Source organism: Sphaerodactylus townsendi, linkage group LG07 (genome assembly GCF_021028975.2).
Source record: "Sphaerodactylus townsendi isolate TG3544 linkage group LG07, MPM_Stown_v2.3, whole genome shotgun sequence".
NCBI lineage: Eukaryota > Metazoa > Chordata > Lepidosauria > Squamata > Sphaerodactylidae > Sphaerodactylus > Sphaerodactylus townsendi.
The window spans coordinates 42,389,960-42,408,190 of NC_059431.1; the positions used below are offsets into that span (position 1 = coordinate 42,389,960).

At 40.2% G+C, this 18,231-nt stretch overlaps 1 protein-coding gene across 1 annotated transcript in view; it reads left to right on the forward strand.

Annotated features, from left to right (window-relative positions):
- Positions 1 to 18,231, forward strand: part of RASA1 (RAS p21 protein activator 1) — a 70,119-nt gene that overhangs the window by 44,012 nt on the left and 7,876 nt on the right. The window contains exons 14-21 of the mRNA XM_048503433.1: positions 2,389 to 2,546; positions 4,138 to 4,214; positions 7,900 to 8,072; positions 8,347 to 8,506; positions 8,637 to 8,779; positions 10,616 to 10,731; positions 11,199 to 11,285; positions 12,172 to 12,239. Of these exons, the coding sequence (XP_048359390.1) occupies positions 2,389 to 2,546; positions 4,138 to 4,214; positions 7,900 to 8,072; positions 8,347 to 8,506; positions 8,637 to 8,779; positions 10,616 to 10,731; positions 11,199 to 11,285; positions 12,172 to 12,239 (982 nt within the window). The remainder of the gene's footprint in view (positions 1 to 2,388; positions 2,547 to 4,137; positions 4,215 to 7,899; positions 8,073 to 8,346; positions 8,507 to 8,636; positions 8,780 to 10,615; positions 10,732 to 11,198; positions 11,286 to 12,171; positions 12,240 to 18,231) is intronic.

Genomic DNA, 18,231 nt, shown 5'->3' on the forward strand with positions numbered 1-18,231 from the left:
TCTCTATCATTGGTGGTCCAGGTCACCCGGACAGTCCAGGCGGCTTTTAACCATCTGCGGCAGGCACAGCAACTGGCCCCGTATCTCTCCCGTCCTGATCTGGCCACTGTGATCCATGCCACGGTCACCTCTAGACTGGATTACTGTAACTTCGCTCTGGCGGGCTTACCTTTGGCCATGATCCGGAAACTGAAACTTCGTACAGAATGCGGCAGCCAGACTCCTTTCGAACAACAGCGAGGGACCGGATTACTCCGGTCCTATACCAACTGCACTGGCTGCCGATCGAGTACCGGGTCATGTTTAAAGTTTTGGTTTTGACCTTTAAAGCCATTCGCGGCCTTGGCCCTGCATATCTAAGGGACCGTCTCTCCCTATATCGCCCTTCTAGGCTCCTCCGTTCATCAGAGGCGGACCTACTGGTAATCCCTGGCCCCAAGGCGATCCGGCTGGCCTCTACAAGGGCCAGGGCTTTTACGGCTCTGGCCCCTACCTGGTGGAACAGGCTTCCAGGTGAGATCAGGGCCCTGCGGGAGTTACAAAGTTTCCGCAGGGCCTGTAAAACGGACCTGTTCCGCCAGGCGTTTGGCCAGCCGGGATGATATCAACCGCGATAAAAAGCAAACATCTGGCCTCCCGTGGGTTCATAAAAGGGGGAATAGAATAGCTGATGCCATCTCTAGTTTAATATTTTATGTATTTTATGTATTTTTAATTAACTTATATATATGATGTTTTAAATTTTTATTTTGTTGGAAACCGCCCTGAGCCTTCGGGGAGGGCGGTATACAAATACAATAAATAAATAAAATAAATAAATAAATTAGTTTTATATCCCGCCTTATCCTCGAAGGGCTCTGGGCGGCGTATAACAAAGTTAAATCATAGTTAAAGTTATGTTATGAATTAGATACATATAGTATTTCTACCTCCCTTGGACCAGAAGTCAACACCAAAAAATTATTTAAAAGATGTTTGACTAATAACAGCTGCCTAGTTCTCCCCATGAGGGAGAAAGGTAGGGTATAAAATTTTAATAACTTTTAAGATTGTTATTGTTGCTAATGAATTGTATGTGGAATTGTTTATATGTTACTAAATTATGTATGTTAGCTGCTCTGAGCCTGAGAAGGAGCAGGGTAGTAAGTTAAATAAAGTAAAAATAAATAAAGTAAAGCATTAAATTAATAAAAGTGGAGTTGGAAATTTGTATTATACCATTAATACCCAATAGAAGAACCTAAATTAAGGCTTTGTAAGCCATCTCCCAATTTTAAACATGTTGCTAGTTCTTGATTTGTTATTACAAACACTTACCACATCAAATGTACAGGTTATGTTGTGCAAGGAAATGGAAGGGTCAGCTTCAGTTTTATAATTAAATCTGATACCTTTCTTTTGTGGTCTCTTTGCTGTCCCACAAATTGGTCTATACCTAAACAAAGCAAACACTGTTAACATTTTTGTAGGCCAAGAGAAGGCAATCTTGCTTCCCTTCTCTTGAGGGAATTTTTGTTGGCCACCTCTTCAGGTACTGGGGTTTGCTCTGGTTAGTGTAGATGAGGGGTGTGCATTTGTAAAATAAAAAATAGAAGCAGTGTAATGGAGCTGAAAAGCAGATCCCCCAAAATTTCAACTTTTCGGCATTTTGGAGCTGTTTGGCCTTTCTGCCATTTAAAAAAAAAAAAGATGGGGGAACCCCTCTCTTCCTCATTTGTTGGCTGATGCAATTCACATCCGCTCAAGAGACGGCAGAGAGCAGTGTTATTGCTAGTGATGCCAAAACAAAAAAGAATACTTATTGAGGACTGCTTGTCTTTTAGTGGTCATCCCAGCAATTATACATATACATTTGTATTACTACTGCAACATTTTTTCAGTATTTTTTGGTCTGAGTTTAAATGACTTGGAAATTTTTGAAAAATATGAAAAAGTCACACGCACACACCCCATGCCAGTATGGGTGTCCCCCCCCCCTTTTTTAAAATTTCAGGTCCATTTTATCTTGGTGCCAAAAAATTCCAAGTCACCCAAGCCCATGTGGGTCTTGGAGGCAGAACTGTTTGCTGCCTCCATTATCCACGGGGGCTTGGGAGGTGGTAGTGGAAAGCTGGATATTGGGCTTGGCATGGCTAAGGCCAGTGTTTGACTCTGTGCTGCCTCTGAAGTCCATGTGCTGTTTGGAGGTGGTGGAGCAGAACTGAATGCTGGACTGAGGTCAGAATTCAGTTCTTCCTGTCTGTGTAAGTAGTGAGGGAATTGGCTGTAAAATAGAAATTAAATGCTCTTCTGTATTTAGGAAAATTATGTAAATACCTCACTCAGACTGGGAGCAGGAAGAGAAGTCTCAGTGTCTAAAACAAGATGTGTTTTGTATTATTTCTCTAGGTCAGCAGCCTTATATTGCATGTTGAAGAAGCCCATACACTTCCAGCAAAACATTTTACCAATCCTTACTGTAATATCTCCCTGAATAGTGTGCAGGTAGCAAAAACACATGTACGAGAAGGACAGAACCCCGTGTGGTCAGAGGAATTCGTTTTTGAGTAAGTCTTGTGTGGTATTTGAATTGTTGCATTTAAAAATGGGTGAATTAGTATTTTCCGTTTCTGTTACCTTCACTTAACAATTTAGCCAATTTAATAGCAATTGATTCTAGATGACAAGATTACATTTAAAAAATAGCATTCTTATATTGTGCTAAAATGTCTGAGTAGGAGTATAACTAATCATTTTCTTGGGGGGGGTGGGTTGTGGATTTTCTGGGTTGTATGGTGTAACAGGGTCACTTATATTCAAGGCGAGGGAGAGATATTATCCCACCACTAGCCACCAATTGTAACGGGAACATGTGGCCTACAATCAAGGTTCCCACTAAACTGACCAGTGGGGTTTCCTTTGCCACCCAAATATCCCAGGCTAGTGTTCAGGGATCTTCTTTTTACTCTGCTGCCACCATAAAAGAGAAGGAATTAGGAGTCCCAAAACTGACCTCTGGCTGCCAAATATAATAAAGGATCCCACCTCACATTCACTCTTGGTCTGAGGGGAATGTCCTTCAGAGTCCCATATACAAAAATGGAGGGAACTCAAAATTGGCTGGGATTCTAGTCTCTCAGACAAAAGAAAAGCTTCTTAAACTGGCTCAGAGAGGCACTAACGCTTGATGGTTTCAGAGAGGTTCTTTTCACTTAAAAGTTACAGAGCTTCAGTTGTTATTTAGGTTTCGCACACATACACAGACACACGCAGGTGTCTCTTCAGAAATGGCTTGGCTTTTATACACTTTGCTTTTCCTCACAGAAAAGGGGGCGCTAAAACTCTTTCTGATCCACAACCCACTGAATACACACACACCCAGTCTATGCCCTGTGAGATTCTGGCATACAAAGCCTCCCTCTCTCACACTACTCCCAAATTGGCCTCACTGCCAATGGAACGGGCTTTTCCCAGACTGGTGTTGTACAAGGACAGGACAGACTCCTAGGTCTGGTCAGTGTCTACTGACAAGCCTCTGGCTGGCGCTTCACTCTGTACCAAAAAGCCAGTGCCTTCCTTCCTCTCACAAGCTTCCTTCGCTTGAGGAGAGTCACTAGAATCCTGCCAGCTATCTGAGCTGGACCAGAATTCCTTTACACCAGAGACAGCTGAGAGACTTCACTCCACAGACTTTGCTCTCTGAACACAAGCTGTTTTCTTCAGAACTCCAAAGAACTGTCTGACAGACTCTCTCTGTCTTTCTGTTTATCTAGCAGAGTTTTAGCACCCCCTTACTTTGGCCAGGGGCAACAGTGCCTTCCATCAACAAGTCACCTTGCTTTTATTTAAATTACTGCCTACTGCCTACTTTTACTGTCACCCAGGCTTCTTTAAGCAGGCCTGCTTCACACCAGCTTTTCAGGGTTTGGCAAGTCCGTTACATATGGCCATATTCCAGTAGCATTTTCTCCTGACTGTTCGCCTGCATCTGTGACTGGCATCTTCAGAGGATCCTCTGAAGATGTCAGCCACAGATGCAGGCAAAATGTCAGAAGAAAATGCTACTGAAACACGGCCATACAACTCGGAAAACCCACAACCCCCCAGTGATTTCTGCCGTGAAAGCCTTCGACAATAAATCATGTTCTTGTTTTGCAGTGATCTCTCATCTGATATCAACAGATTTGAAATAAGTCTTAGTAACAAAACAAAGAAGAGTAAAGATCCAGATATATGTAAGTGTATGTGTACTTGTTTGAAAGCAAGGTATTACAAAAGTATTAATATTGTCTCTTTGTATATTTTATATTTGGTTGAGTCACAAGGAGAAAATACTTACAAAAGTTCAATATATGTTTTTATCTTACTCATATTAAACTTTAAAAAAATCTGTTTTCATGTTAACGTGACTTACGGTTCTCAGGTAACCCCAGCATCTAGTGGGAGGGTTGGACTCACAGGAGCAAAGAGAAGCCTAGACCAGTGTATCCAGGAACAAACTCTGACACAAACTGGTCATTACATCGCCAACAATACGGAGATCCTCTAGTACAGGGTTGTCCAACTCTGGCACTTCAGATGGTCATGGACTACAATACCCATCAGTCCCTGCTGGCATGGCCAATTGGTCATTATCATTAGTCAACCTCTATTATCACTAGTCAACCCATTATCATTGGTCAACCTCTACAGTAGACGTTATTTTTGCCATAGAATGTTTTCCCAAGTACTAAAGTACAGCTGGTGATGGGATGCACAACAGAAGTAACATTGGCACATTGTCGGTAATGCAAGTTTAGCAGAGGTGGGATCCAGCCAGTTCTCATCACTTCTCTAGAAGTGGTTACTAATTTTTTCTGAGTGCCGAGAAGGGGTTACTAAATCAACTTCCCTGTCCAATAGGGACTGAAGGTGCGTGTGTGTGGCGGCGCCATTGTTTAAATTAGGGCACCTTGTTGTGCTATTAACCGCTGTTTTAAGTAACTTTTAATGGATTTTAGTAATTTATTGTTGTTATCGATTTAATTAATTGTATATGTGAATGTTGTACACCGCCCAGAGCCCCCAGGGGATAGGGCGGTTTATAAATCGAAACAATAAATAAATAAATAAATAAATAAATAAATAAATAAATCCCACCACCATCGGAACCTGTTATTAAATTTTTTGGATCCCACCACTGAAGTTTAGGTCTCCTTTTGCTGTTGGTAAGTCCCCCATGGGACAGCTGATCAGTACCTTGCAGTTAATGTGGCGACATCTGTCCACTGCATGTACAGTATTCTCTGCAATAATGAAGTTATTTTGCTTTTTTTCCCATGTGCACAGTTTTATAAGGTGGATATGGTTGTTGCTCATTCAGGGTAGTGGAGACAAGTACCCACTATTCCTGTAACCATGAACTCACTTCCCCTTAGTCTATTCTCCTTTTCCAAAGGGTGTATATAGCAGTGATGCTATTTCTAATGATAAAGAACAAGAAAGTCCCAATACATCAGTACTTTCCATCCATTTCACTGGTTTCACCTCAGACTTCTTCATTATAGCAGCCAACTGTTACTACTGAGCATTACTGGAAAGAGCTCCTCTTCCACTGAGGAACTTTTGCCTCAGTCACTTTTAGTCCTGGAGAGTCTCTTTGTGCACACACATTTCTTTATGGTTTCTCTCTCATGAGTTACAGCAAAGTGTGCAAGACTCACCTGGTGCTGCCATTTGCCACTCGGATGGGGTGGAGGACGAGGGCAAAACAGCTGAAGCCTGGTCCAGTGCAGTGTTGCTCAACAGTATTGTCTGGCCGGGAGCAGGGTTGGGGCTCCACTCCCAGAAGGATTGGACTTTCCATGTGCGTTGCATTTTGTTCGGTGTTGCTAGTTCAAATATTCAACAAATTTCTTGGATTGGAATTTCATTCATATAGTTGGATTTTCCTAACTTTCACAGAATTCTCTTTGATTTACCTGTAATGCATATTTTTCTTTCTGCTTTTAAAAAGAATCATACACATATTTCAGATGCATTTTTAATCTAAAGTTCTTGGTTGGATGCCAATATATTCTTTAAAAAACCTTATTTAAAACAGGTGATTTAACAGTATGCCTCGTTGGTGCTTCCCTTTTCTGTAAAAAAAATGCCAATTTAAAAAGTACAGGTTATGTATTACTTAATGTATTACTTAATTTGTAAGTAAAAATTTAAACCTATATTACCATAATTCTTGCCAGAAAGATTGACCCATTTTCTGTCTTGTGTCAGTTTTAATATGATTTTTTAAATCATTGAAATATGGAGTTGGGGGGTCTGATAAGGATAAACTTCCCCTAGATTTCTTCAGTTGTGTGTTATGAGTCATTCCTCCTCAGATTTCAGTTTTGCTTCATTCTGGGTCATACCCTTTGTTTTCTTTATCTTGTGAGAAAAAGGGATACTATATTTATGAGAAAAAAGGCCACACTGTTGTCAAACTGCAATTACCGGTACTATTGGCTTCTTAAATTGCTACCAACCCTGCAGTATGTTTCCTACTGCTCTGCTGTGCATCTCACTATATTATTTATTTAATTAATTAATTTATATAATTTATAATTGTTCATTAAATAATGTTTACTTTGTATAAGATTCATCATTGTTTCAAATCACTTAATCCTATAACCAGAATTTAAGATATACTTTAACTTTCTTGTTAGGATATTGTGGGGGTAGAAAGGGATGCATTGCCTTCATTGCTTGTTTAAACTATAAAGCTGAACTACGTGTCGTGGGGTGGGCGGGGGAGGGGAGGAGCAGACCTTCTATGCCAAATTAAAGAAATGGCATCACGTAACTAATTGTTGTAGTCATTATATATGATTTCATCATTTTTCATCTATAATAATAATAATAATAATAATAATAATAATAATAATAATAGTCAAATCTTTACAGGAATTATGTTTAATAATAAGCCTTTATTTGGCATAACAATAATCATAACACAATAAAAACCTGAGATAAAAGGTATACAAATACAAAGGTTACAGGAATTATTCAGGAATTTTTGCACTCATTATCTCCTGTGCATAAACAGGTTAAGTAATGGATTTCATTATGTAAGTTCACCTAGAGATGACCAGATCATCAGCTATAACATTATATTTTCAAGGCACACATGATAGTTTGAACAGCCAAATTTCTGAATGATGCCAAGGTGTCCCACTTTTGTGCTGCTCCATCCCAAATCAGCGTTTGTGCAAGATGCCGTAATGGTCATGATACATGTATGCTAATTTTTGATAATTTAGAATGTGTTTCGGAATCCCAATAAAAATAGAATTGATATTGCAATCCATGATACTTCAAACTGTTCTTAAAAGTTAAACTGCATGTTTACATTTGAGATATATTATATGTATGTTGACATTGGAGATCTGCAAGCTTCCCTGATATGGATTAAGGCAAAGGGAGGAAGGGAGAAATAATAGTTTCCCTTGCATGATTTTCTCTTGGTACTTTTGTCCCTGAGTTGCTGTCAGTCATGGGAAAATTTTGTCCTTTTACCCTGACAGAAGAAATAAAAGTGGTACTTTCTGTCAGCTCCCAGGGTGGGAGCGTGCAAGTAGAATTTAGGTTCCGTGTTTCACCAGCAGAGGCTAGTAGCAGCCTATATTGAGTGAAGGCCCCCCTCCCTCCCCACCCCAATGATAGTCCGGATTCAGATTGATTTTCTCATTGCCTCTCCACTTCCCCACCCAGTTGCTTTTGAACATTAAAAACTACATTGTGAGATCTGATCACAATTTCGACCACATAATGTCGCCCAGTCTTGTGTCAAAGAATAATCAAATGCAGTACTTGGCAATATACAACATTACAGAGGTGGTTTTTAATTGTGATGTGACTTTGCCAGAAGGTTAGCTTACCTCTGCACCATTTTATTTCAAGTATTTATGAGATGCCAGTTAAGCAGACTACAAAGAGGACAGGCAACGGATGAATGGTTTCAGCTCAGTTCGCACATACCTCTGAAAGGTATTGACCCAGGCTCTTTGCGTGTCCGAGCAAGGTATTCCATGGAAAAAATAATGCCAGAAGAAGAGTACAGTGAATTCAAAGAGGTATTAAGTAATTTCATTTTAACTACAGTAATTTGAAATGTTAATACTTAAAAGAATTGCCCAGAAAGGCTGGAGGCTGGTGATTTCTTGCCTTCCAAGACAGCCATTCCCTTCTGAAGATTCCATCATTTTTGGTGTTGCTTTCATAAGAGGAATTCAAGGAGGATTTGTGTGACAAACATGTTACATTCATGATGGCATCTACATGTAGAGCTGTGTTCTTGGGGTACTTACCTCATAACTGTCAACTTAAAACTTTGCTATCTGTTTTTAGTTGGTACTTCAGAAAGAGCTACATGTGGTCTATGCATTATCACACGTATGTGGACAGGATCGAACGCTGCTGGCTGGCATTTTACTGAAGATTTTTCTTCATGAGAAACTGGAAGCATTATTGTTGCGAACACTAAACGACAGGGAAATAAATGTGGAAGGTAGAGTATGAATAATTGCATTGAATTATTGGCCATAACTGTCCTGGCTATTTACAAACACGCACTTTTAACCATTTTTACATTTAAAATACATTTACCTGCCAGTTTATAAATCCATGTTTTTGTTTAGATGAAGCCACAACTTTATTCCGTGCCACCACACTGGCAAGTACACTTATGGAGCAGTATATGAAAGCTACAGCCACGTGTTTTGTTCACCATGCTCTAAAGGACTCCATTTTAAAGATAATGGAGAGCAAGCAGTCTTGTGAGGTGAGAAACTGAACCTTAAATTTATAATGGAAAATTTCATTTGTTGAATAAAAAAACTGTTTTGTTACGTGCTTGTGCTTCCTTTTTATGAGTTCCAGTAAGCACTCAAGTTGCTCAGGAGTCATAAAAATGGTTACGCTAAGAGAGATTGAATCTGCCCCTAGCTGAAACAGGCTCAGAGTAAGTGCATAGGCTCGGAGTGCAGCATTCCCAGGCTGGTACATTGGTGGAAGCTGACTAAAGTTGGCACCATCCCTGGGAGCACTCCCCCACACTGTATCCACTCGGATGCCACTGTAGCTCTGCAGCAGCACCCACTTCCGAGTTTGCCCCACGAAGCTGTGGGGTGGCTGTACAGCAGTGTCTTTGCCTTCTCTGCTGATATGGGTGCCCCTTATGCCAGTGGAAGGGGTAAGCATGTCAGTGTGGCTCTCCACCACTTTCAATGCTCATTCAGTCCCTACCCCCCATCTGAATTGGGCTGCCAGAGGTTTATTGGAATAAAATGGAAAAGTAAGCATTTCATAGTTGCTGAAAGACCTTTCTAGATAATGTGTACTTGCTAGATCATGTTCTCAAGCATGTGAGGTTGTCAGAATGATCAGTAATGAAGAAGCCTCTTGGGGCCTGTAATCCTGCGGCCAGTTATTCTAAAATCTGTTACCCAGCTTAACAGTATACAAACTTATGTTTATATAGCAATGGGGAATTAGTTGGCTTGGCAATGCAAGAGGTAGGCTGAGAGGGGATCTTTTTAGACAGCTATACCAGAAACGGCTTGAAACGTATCCACAGAGAATTCACAAAAGAGACCAAATTGTAGTTTAAATATGTTTATATAAATTTTGTTTGCAAGCAATCATACAGTGAGACGTTAAGGCACATACACACAGTTCCTAAGTATATAAACAGGGAGGAAAAGATAGGTTTTGGATGATAGAATAGGAGGGGAAGCAGGGGACTTATACGTTACCTAAAATCTGAAGAGAAGTTCCAGAAGAAGGCAAGGATCTCTATGCCAGCATAGGGACCCAAGCGAAGGACAATATATCATGTCTCACACCAACATGACCAAGAGAGGTTCAGGCTAGTATTGAGCACTGAGGCTCTGGTGTGCAGTACTTTTATACCCCTTTGCACAGGTAAGGTGGGAAATTCAAACTTGGGTTTCGTTTCTTTGCAACTGCTTGGGGTTTCCTTGCTGGACTTGCGGGGTTGAGCTAATTAACAGCTCTATCTATTATCTCTACTTCCCAGGACAATGGGGCCAATTGGTCCTAGATTATATCAGTGAAACCTTGAATGGTTTAGGCATAGGTGCTTCCTAAAGTCTCTGCCTTGAGTATTCAAATTTGGCTGAGGCTTGAGTGAATCAGGAAGGAATCTTGTTGTTAGGGAGATCATATCTAGAGGTTGAGGAAATGCATGGAAGAAGCAATTGTTTGAAGAAATGGTTTCTCAAAGGTAATGTCCAGTATTAGGGAGTTTTCCAGGATTCATTATATCACAGCAGCTTAGCGGGGTGTGGTCAATGAGGCTTCCAGATTCTATTGCCTGGAGTAACTCATGCATTGATTTAGTTTTGCAAACATACCTTTTGCCTTTTGCCTGTTTTTAGATGGACACTCTGCTACCTACACATACAAACATGGAAACTGGCATTTTATAGCACACAGTGTAAGGAATAATATGAAAATCCAATATTTCATAAGGCAGGGTATAAAGGGCAGGGTTACAGAGCTTTGTTTCACTTTCAAAAACCTTTGCTAATTACTCACAGTATATTTTGAACATTAAACTTCAATTTGACTTACTAAAGTTTATAATGTTTTTCAGTTAAATCCTTCAAAGTTAGAAAAAAATGAAGATGTAAATACTAATTTAACACATCTGCTGAGCATCCTGTCAGAGTTAGTGGAGAAAATATTCATGGCTGCAGAGATACTACCACCGTAAGTTGATAAATAGGTTTTTAAAAAAATATTCGAAGCTTTCTGCTTGTTCATAGTTCTGTGCTTTTTCTGTGTTTTGATGAAATTACTTGTCAGTCAAATCAAGTTTTATCATTTAACAAAATCCATCTCAATACTATGAACCATTAAAAAATGATCAACAATGCATGATTAGTACAGATAATTTTTCCTAGCAAAATCAGGCAAGTGTAACACATATCTGCTTGTAATGTGCCTGTGAAGTGAAATGTATCTTTTCATTTTTTTTAAAGGTACATTATTTTGTCATCAAAACTCTGATTTCATATCTGATCTCAAAAGTTAAGGCAGTACTTTGAATGAAAGCCCAATTCTGAGTGTGATGTTACATTTGCCTGAACTCTTGGCAGTTGAATAACTTCATCCATATACTGTAGTTATCTAAAATAATGTAATAATTAAAGCTTTTAATTGTATTATTTTGACAGGACGTTAAGATATATTTATGGTTGTTTACAAAAATCTGTTCAGAACAAGTGGCCAGCTAACACCACCATGAGAACGAGAGTGGTTAGGTAAGAGATTTTTGGTGTGGGTTTATTTAGTTTAAATACAATGTATCAATTTAAGGCTGTGAATGTTGCAGAGCTGATTAGAGCTATACAATTATGTTATTGTCGAAGGCTTTCACGACCGGAATCACTGGGATGTTGTGTGATTTCTGGGCTGTATGGCCGTGTTCTAGTAGCATTTTCTTCTGATGTTTCGCCTGCATCTGTGGCTGGCATCTTCAGAGGATCTGATGGTAGTAAAGCAAGTGGAGTATATACCTGTGCATATATACCTTCATATCCTCTGAAGATGCTACCCACACATACGGGCGAAACATCAGGAGAAAATGCTACTAGAACACGACGACACATCCTGGAAACCACACAATACTGCAGTTATGTTATTATTTAATCTATTCACCTTTTACAACTGACAGTTTGCACGCTTTATCTAATTAGGAATTTATATGGCCACTTGCCAAGTGGTAAATTATGATTTCTTATAATTTTTCTGTAAACTGACTGAAGGGGTGCATTGGCCATTTACTTGGCAGAAACTTACAAATTCCAAACTAATCTGATCGAAAAAGCTCACCTTGGGGACATCCATGTGGACTTTAAAAAAAATTATACTTTATAGCCTGCCTTCTCCCTGCCTGGCAGGGCAATTTAAAATACACTTAATAAGTTCATAGATTAAAACAAAAATAAGTTCATAGATTAATAAGTTAAAACAAAAATAAGTTGATAGATTAAAACAAAATTTAAACAGTAGAATAGATGGTGCTAAAAAGCAACAATGAATTATATATAAAATAAACAAGCCTTTTCAAGATCTTGTCTTATATTTCTTTATAGCATAGTTTTTCAGATACTGAGTAAAGACACATTGCTGTTTTTATTTTTCCAGTGGCTTTGTTTTCCTTCGGCTGATTTGTCCTGCCATTCTAAATCCAAGGATGTTTAATATCATCTCAGGTAAGCACTTCAGACAGCATTTTTTGCAGCCAAAGTAACTTGATTCTTCAGTACTAATGCTGGGTCCAGTGGAACCCTTAGGGCTCTTGATGAGCCAGCAAGTGTCATCTCTTTAAGACATCAGCTTTCCATCTTGTCAGGATTTATTATTTTTCCAAAGGGCTTCACATAAAGATGAAATAGAATGAGGGATAATACCAAGCCCTTTAGGACAAGTCCTACACTAATAACAGTTGGTCAACAGCAATCCTGAGAGTCGTGTCTATAAGGAACAATTTAAACCAATCCAGAATCCATCCTTTAATCCCTACTTTTGCCTCCAAATGCCTCAACAAGATGGCATGGTCTACAGTATCAAAAGCTACTAATTAACCCTATAAGAACAAAAAAGAGACATAATTCTTGTCTGTATTCAAACACTGATAATCAACTAAGGGCTGGGTGCCCGGTTGCGGTGCTGCAGGTGCTCCACCCCACCATTCCCAAAGGGGTTTTCTAGCAGTGTGGAGAGGTCCAAACTTCATAGTCAAAAGATGCTGAAATACCTTAAACAACAGTGCTGGTTAAAACTATCTGATGCATTCTGGTTTCTCCCTCTGAGACAGGAGGACATCTTGCTAGAGTGATTCCTACCCCTTCCTTTCTGTCTCCTCTAGTGGGAGTCGCCTTTCCTCAATTCTTTTCCTACCTCAAACATGGAGAGTTGTGTTAGGCATAGGCTTTGAGTCTTATACTAACCTTCCTCTATTTTCTCTAAAAATCTACACTTTGTTCCTTACTGTTTTTTTCTCCCTCAGCCTTTTCTTTCGCTTCTCCTTCTATCTCCAGTATTCAGACCGTTAGGAACTTTAGAAGAGGTAGGAAGAAAAAATTGCAGCCTATAATCGGTCTTTCCAGTAGATTTCAACTTCCTGCCAGAAAACTACTATGCTGGGAAGCAATTACAGAAGCTTCTTTAACAGCTGTGCCAGCAGTAATTACCTCCATTATCAATCACGCTCACCAGGAACCAATGCTGTGGCCCACCCAGAGGCTGGGGGCAAGGTGCGTGCAATGAAAAGGCTCATCTGGGAACCAGTTCTATGGTCTATCTTGAGGCAGCACGCAGGAAAAACGTGTGAAGAAAAGGCTCTGTTGGGAACCTGTTCTGTGGTCAGAGTACGCAAAGAGAGGGCACTCTTTCCAGCCACCTGAAGCCTGGATGCCATCTTGCCTGATGGAACAAGCATGGAACAAGTTCACAGCAGTGTGGTCTATGAATACTCAGAATTCAGTTCTGCCAAGAGTAACCAGGTACAGAATTCAGACCCCGATCCTATAATAACAGTTCTTCAGCGGAGGCTAGGATCTGGAGATCACCTCCTTCTACCAGACATGCTCTTTCTCTAGCCCCTCCCTTACTAGACACAGGAGTGGCCATCATACAGAGAATGCTGCAAGATGGTCAAAGTGGCTTAAAACAATGGGGGTGGGGGGGAGCACAGAAAAGATTCCCTTCAGCTTAGCAGTCATATTTTGTTTCAGAGTGAGGGTGATGACAAAGAGCAGGGAGTATTCTATCCAGTGGTGGGATCCAAAAAATTTAATAACAGGTTCCGATGGTGGTGGGATTCAAACAGTGGCGCCGCCGCACACACGCACCTCCAGTCCCTATTGGGCAGGGAGGTTGCTTTAGTAACCCCTTCTTGGCACTCAGAAAAAATTAGTAACCACTTCTAGAGAAGTGGTGAGAACTGGTTGGATCCCACCTCTGATTCTATCTGCTGTAGAAGAGTTCTCAATAGAGGTTCCTAAACTATTTGTAAGGTTTTTCAAACCTGAGGATTGCCAATATCATCTCCTTAAATTAATGGCTGCCTTAGCTCTTCCTTATACTTCTCCCAAGAAGGAGGCAGGTCCCCCCATTGAAGCTTTAACAGCTTCAATAGTTGACCTAAAAGCAGCAGAAACGTTACCTCATACTGGCTCCATCAAAACATTGTTTCCATTCCCAGGATTCGTTGAGAAACAATTAAAGAGAGAATGGGTTAAACCTCCTCAAATAAATATTTCCCATCTTTTATTAAGAAAATGTATGCCTTATCTCGTCCTGCTGGAGGATGCCCTGGTATCTGCTCTACAGTCCAGCAGTATGTTATCTGAGGATGGTGAAGACTCCACCAGGATGCACTGGATAAGTGGTCAGAATATGCTCTAAAAAGAGCACTTGGAGCCACTGACATGGCCATTAGAACATCTGTGATGACATCCATCGTTTCTAGAACAGCCAACAGACAGCTAGTCTAGGCGAAGAACAAACTTCTGAAGGCTCCTTTTTGCACAGCAGATGCAGCCTTAGATTCTCTTATTTTCTTCTTAAGGGTCATGGCCTGTTCAGTCACTGCCAGGTGGAACTTTTGGTTACATGCATGCCAAGCCAGTAGGCATTATAATGCCATAATGGTGGCTTATACTTTCAGGAGGACATGCTGTTTGGCTCTCTACTCGACAAAGTCCTCGTGAAGACATTAAAAGAAAAGATGCCCAGATAACATCTGCATGGATAAATGCCCATCAGGATCTCTCTGTAGAGCTGCCAGGTAGGCGCTCAGGCAATCCAACTAGATACTTTTAGGCCAGTCCTTTCAAAGACAGCCAAACTGCAAATATGTCACTCTGAAATCCGACAAACCAGTCAAGGCGACAAAGCTTTTAAGCTCTCACTACACCAGTGTGGATGACTCTTACATTCTAGGGTAAATTGCTTTGACAGCAGACAGATGTGTGGTTGCTCAAGGTCGTGACCAAATGTTATTCCTTAGGATTTTCAAGGATGTCTTCGTTACATTTCACTCCTTCACCTTCATGCAGAAATCAAGGCAAGGCATTCAGTACACAATCAGCCATTCATCATCTGTTTGTCATTAGTGTCTTAGAACCAGAGCCTTCCATGGTTAAATGCATTGGAACCTTTTTTTTATAGTCCCCAAGAGAAATAGGGACTGGAGAGATTTATTTGACCTCAAGCTCTTAACAGAATCATCAAGCTTCGACATTTTAATATGATGGCACTCAACTCCACCAAGAAGGCTATGAAACAGGAAGTCTTCATGACCTCTGTGAATCTGATGGAAGCATATTTGTACATTTTCATCTTTGCTACACACAGAAGACTCCTTCATATTTCCAGTTCAAAGCACTCCCAGTTCAAGGCTCTCAACTACACCATCAGTGTTTTCCAAGATCCTTCTGTCCCCTGTAATGAGACTTTGAGAACCGAAGATCCACATACACTCGTACCTGGATGACCTGTTCATGAGGCTGGCATCCAGGATGAAATCAATCAGACAACATTACACAGACAACATTCGATCTCTGCAGAGCAATGGTTTCGTTATCAATATTCAGAAGAACTCATTGATACCATTAGAATGCCAAGAACTTCTGAGAGTGTTAATGGACACTTCTTGGAACACCGTCTTCCTACTGAAAGCCAAGGCACTCAGATCAAGATCATTGGCAACATTGGCCATAAGGGCAGGACAGCAACTCTGATGCAACTAAATTATCTGATGGGTTTCCTGATCTCCATCAATTCCATCCAGTGGGGGTGAATACATTCAGAAACCCTGCAGTGCTTTCCCCACACAAATTAGTTGGACATCATGAACAAGAAAGACAATTTGTTAATGGTTCCATTAGAAGTCAAATTCAGCCTTTGCTGGTGGACCTCTTGTTGAAACTGATAAAGAAAATCTTTTTACAAGGAACATGTTCAGATATTCACAGTAGCCAGTCTGACAGGATAGAGATCAGTTCTGGATGGCTGTCCAGTTCTTGGCTGCTAGTCAACACTGAGTTTCCAATAAATCTTCTAGAAATTTGAATAATATATGTCAATGAAGTGCTTCAAGCAAGTGGTTTTGGGAAGCATGTGTAGACCACATAACCACCAAAATATACCTAAACAGCCAGGAGGGATCCAGATCATGCTGGCTCCATGTGGAGGCAATAAAATACTAAATTGGTAGAAGACAGCCTTGCCTTGATATGGGTGGAACACATAAGAGCTTCCTGAACACCCCAGCATACTGGTTAAGCAGATTCGCAATCAGGGTTATGGCATGGTCCCCAAGGAGAAGTCTGTTTCAGTCCACTGTGACCCACTTCAGACAGCTATGGTGGGTGTATTTGCTTCACAGACCAACCATCAAGTAGAGAGGTTCTTCTCCAGGCTCTTCCATATGAGGATGGAACCAGTAGATGCTCTAACAGCAGAATGGCCATGGGTCTATGAAACCTCCTCCCCCCCCCCCCCCCACACACACACATATACACACCAGTTCTACCAAAACTGCTTTGGAGAATTATTACTGGCTGTGTTGGCCTTGCTGCCACTGGATTTGCCATGCTCAAGGAATTAGTAGTGCTTACTCCTCTAATTCTACCAATAAAACTGGACATGTAGAGTCAGGGTCCAGTTTTTCAACCACAACCTCAGTGGTTCAGATTGACTGCCTGGGAGTTAAGTGGCAAAGATTCCTAGCTCTTGTCTATTCTTTTATGATCCTGACATCCACCAATCACATTTACCAGTCTGTCCACCAATCACATTTACATCATCACCTGCACATTCAAGGTTCTGAAGGGAGCTTCCCAGCGGATCATCCTTGATTCCACCTTCAGACCTGGAATTTTCATATGGTTTTAACTGCACTTACAAACATCCATTTGAACCTGTAAAAATGACTTCAGATGAAGATACTGTTGCTAGTTGCAGTTACTTCTGCCAGCAGATAACAAAATATTCTGAGTTATACTTGTCCATCATTAAAATATGTTACCATCAATATTAATATAAAGCACTACATCCCATACATTTTAATTGTCTAGTTACTTTTCTGATTTATAAAAGACAGCATTTTGACGTGCCAGCACAATAAAATATAACTTCCATTTTTCATAAAACTCCTGATTTGGTTGTCCTGTTTACAAGGCTGGTAAAATCTTTGCCATCGTAGCTATATTGTCTCCTCAGTCAGGACAAATTTCTGCTTTCCATCTAGATGCCAGTATAAATCTGGCTGCTAGCAGATGCAGGAATAATTTTTTTTCAATTTTCTGTATAATTTCTTTGGCAGAATTACCAATAATATAGTCTTTGCATCCATTTTAAATTTGATTTTCAATATTTTTTGGATTTCTGTATATATTTCTGTCCAGAATGTTTTCACTTTTTTACAAGTCCACCATGTATAAACAATCCATTTTCTTCCTGATGTTTCCAGCCAGTTTCTTTAGACTTTTGATCATCTTTGTGATCTTTTTCAGAGAGATATACCATGTATAAAGCATACATCTGCTACTTTTGATACAATGGACCATAGTCTTGTTACAATGACTGGAGAGGCTGATGGAGATAAAAGGATTGGCTTGTTATTAGTTTCAGTCTTTTTTTTTAATCTGTCAAATTCCAGGGTCTTGTGTTCAATATTTATGTTCCTCTAATGAAATAATCATTTGAAGTTTTATAATTGGATATCATTAAAATGCTAATAGCACATAGCTATGTATTTCTTTGGCTAAACTTCCAAATACTGCAGCCTCCCCACTTGACTAATATCATTTTTTCTCCACCCCCATTTACTTGGCAATCTAAAACTAAATCTAAGAGGCACAGAGGTGTTGTTAGTAGGCAAGTCTGAAGCCTTGGGGAAATTTGGTTTGTCCTTATTGGACAATATGATAATGGTAGATTCTCTTAAGAGCTTAGATGTCTTGTTATATCCCATCTTGCAGCTAGAAAAAACTTTGTTTTTAGAAAAGCTTCCTCCCTCCTGCATAGGATAATTTAACTGTGTTGAGCTATGCTTCTGTAACATTTAGGCTAGGCTACTAGACTACTGTAAAGCGATGTGAGGCTGTCCTAGGAAGTTTTATTTAACAGGAAACAACAGGAAAGAATTGTTGCAATCATATTACACTACTTTTAAAGTTGCTTCTGGGTCCAACG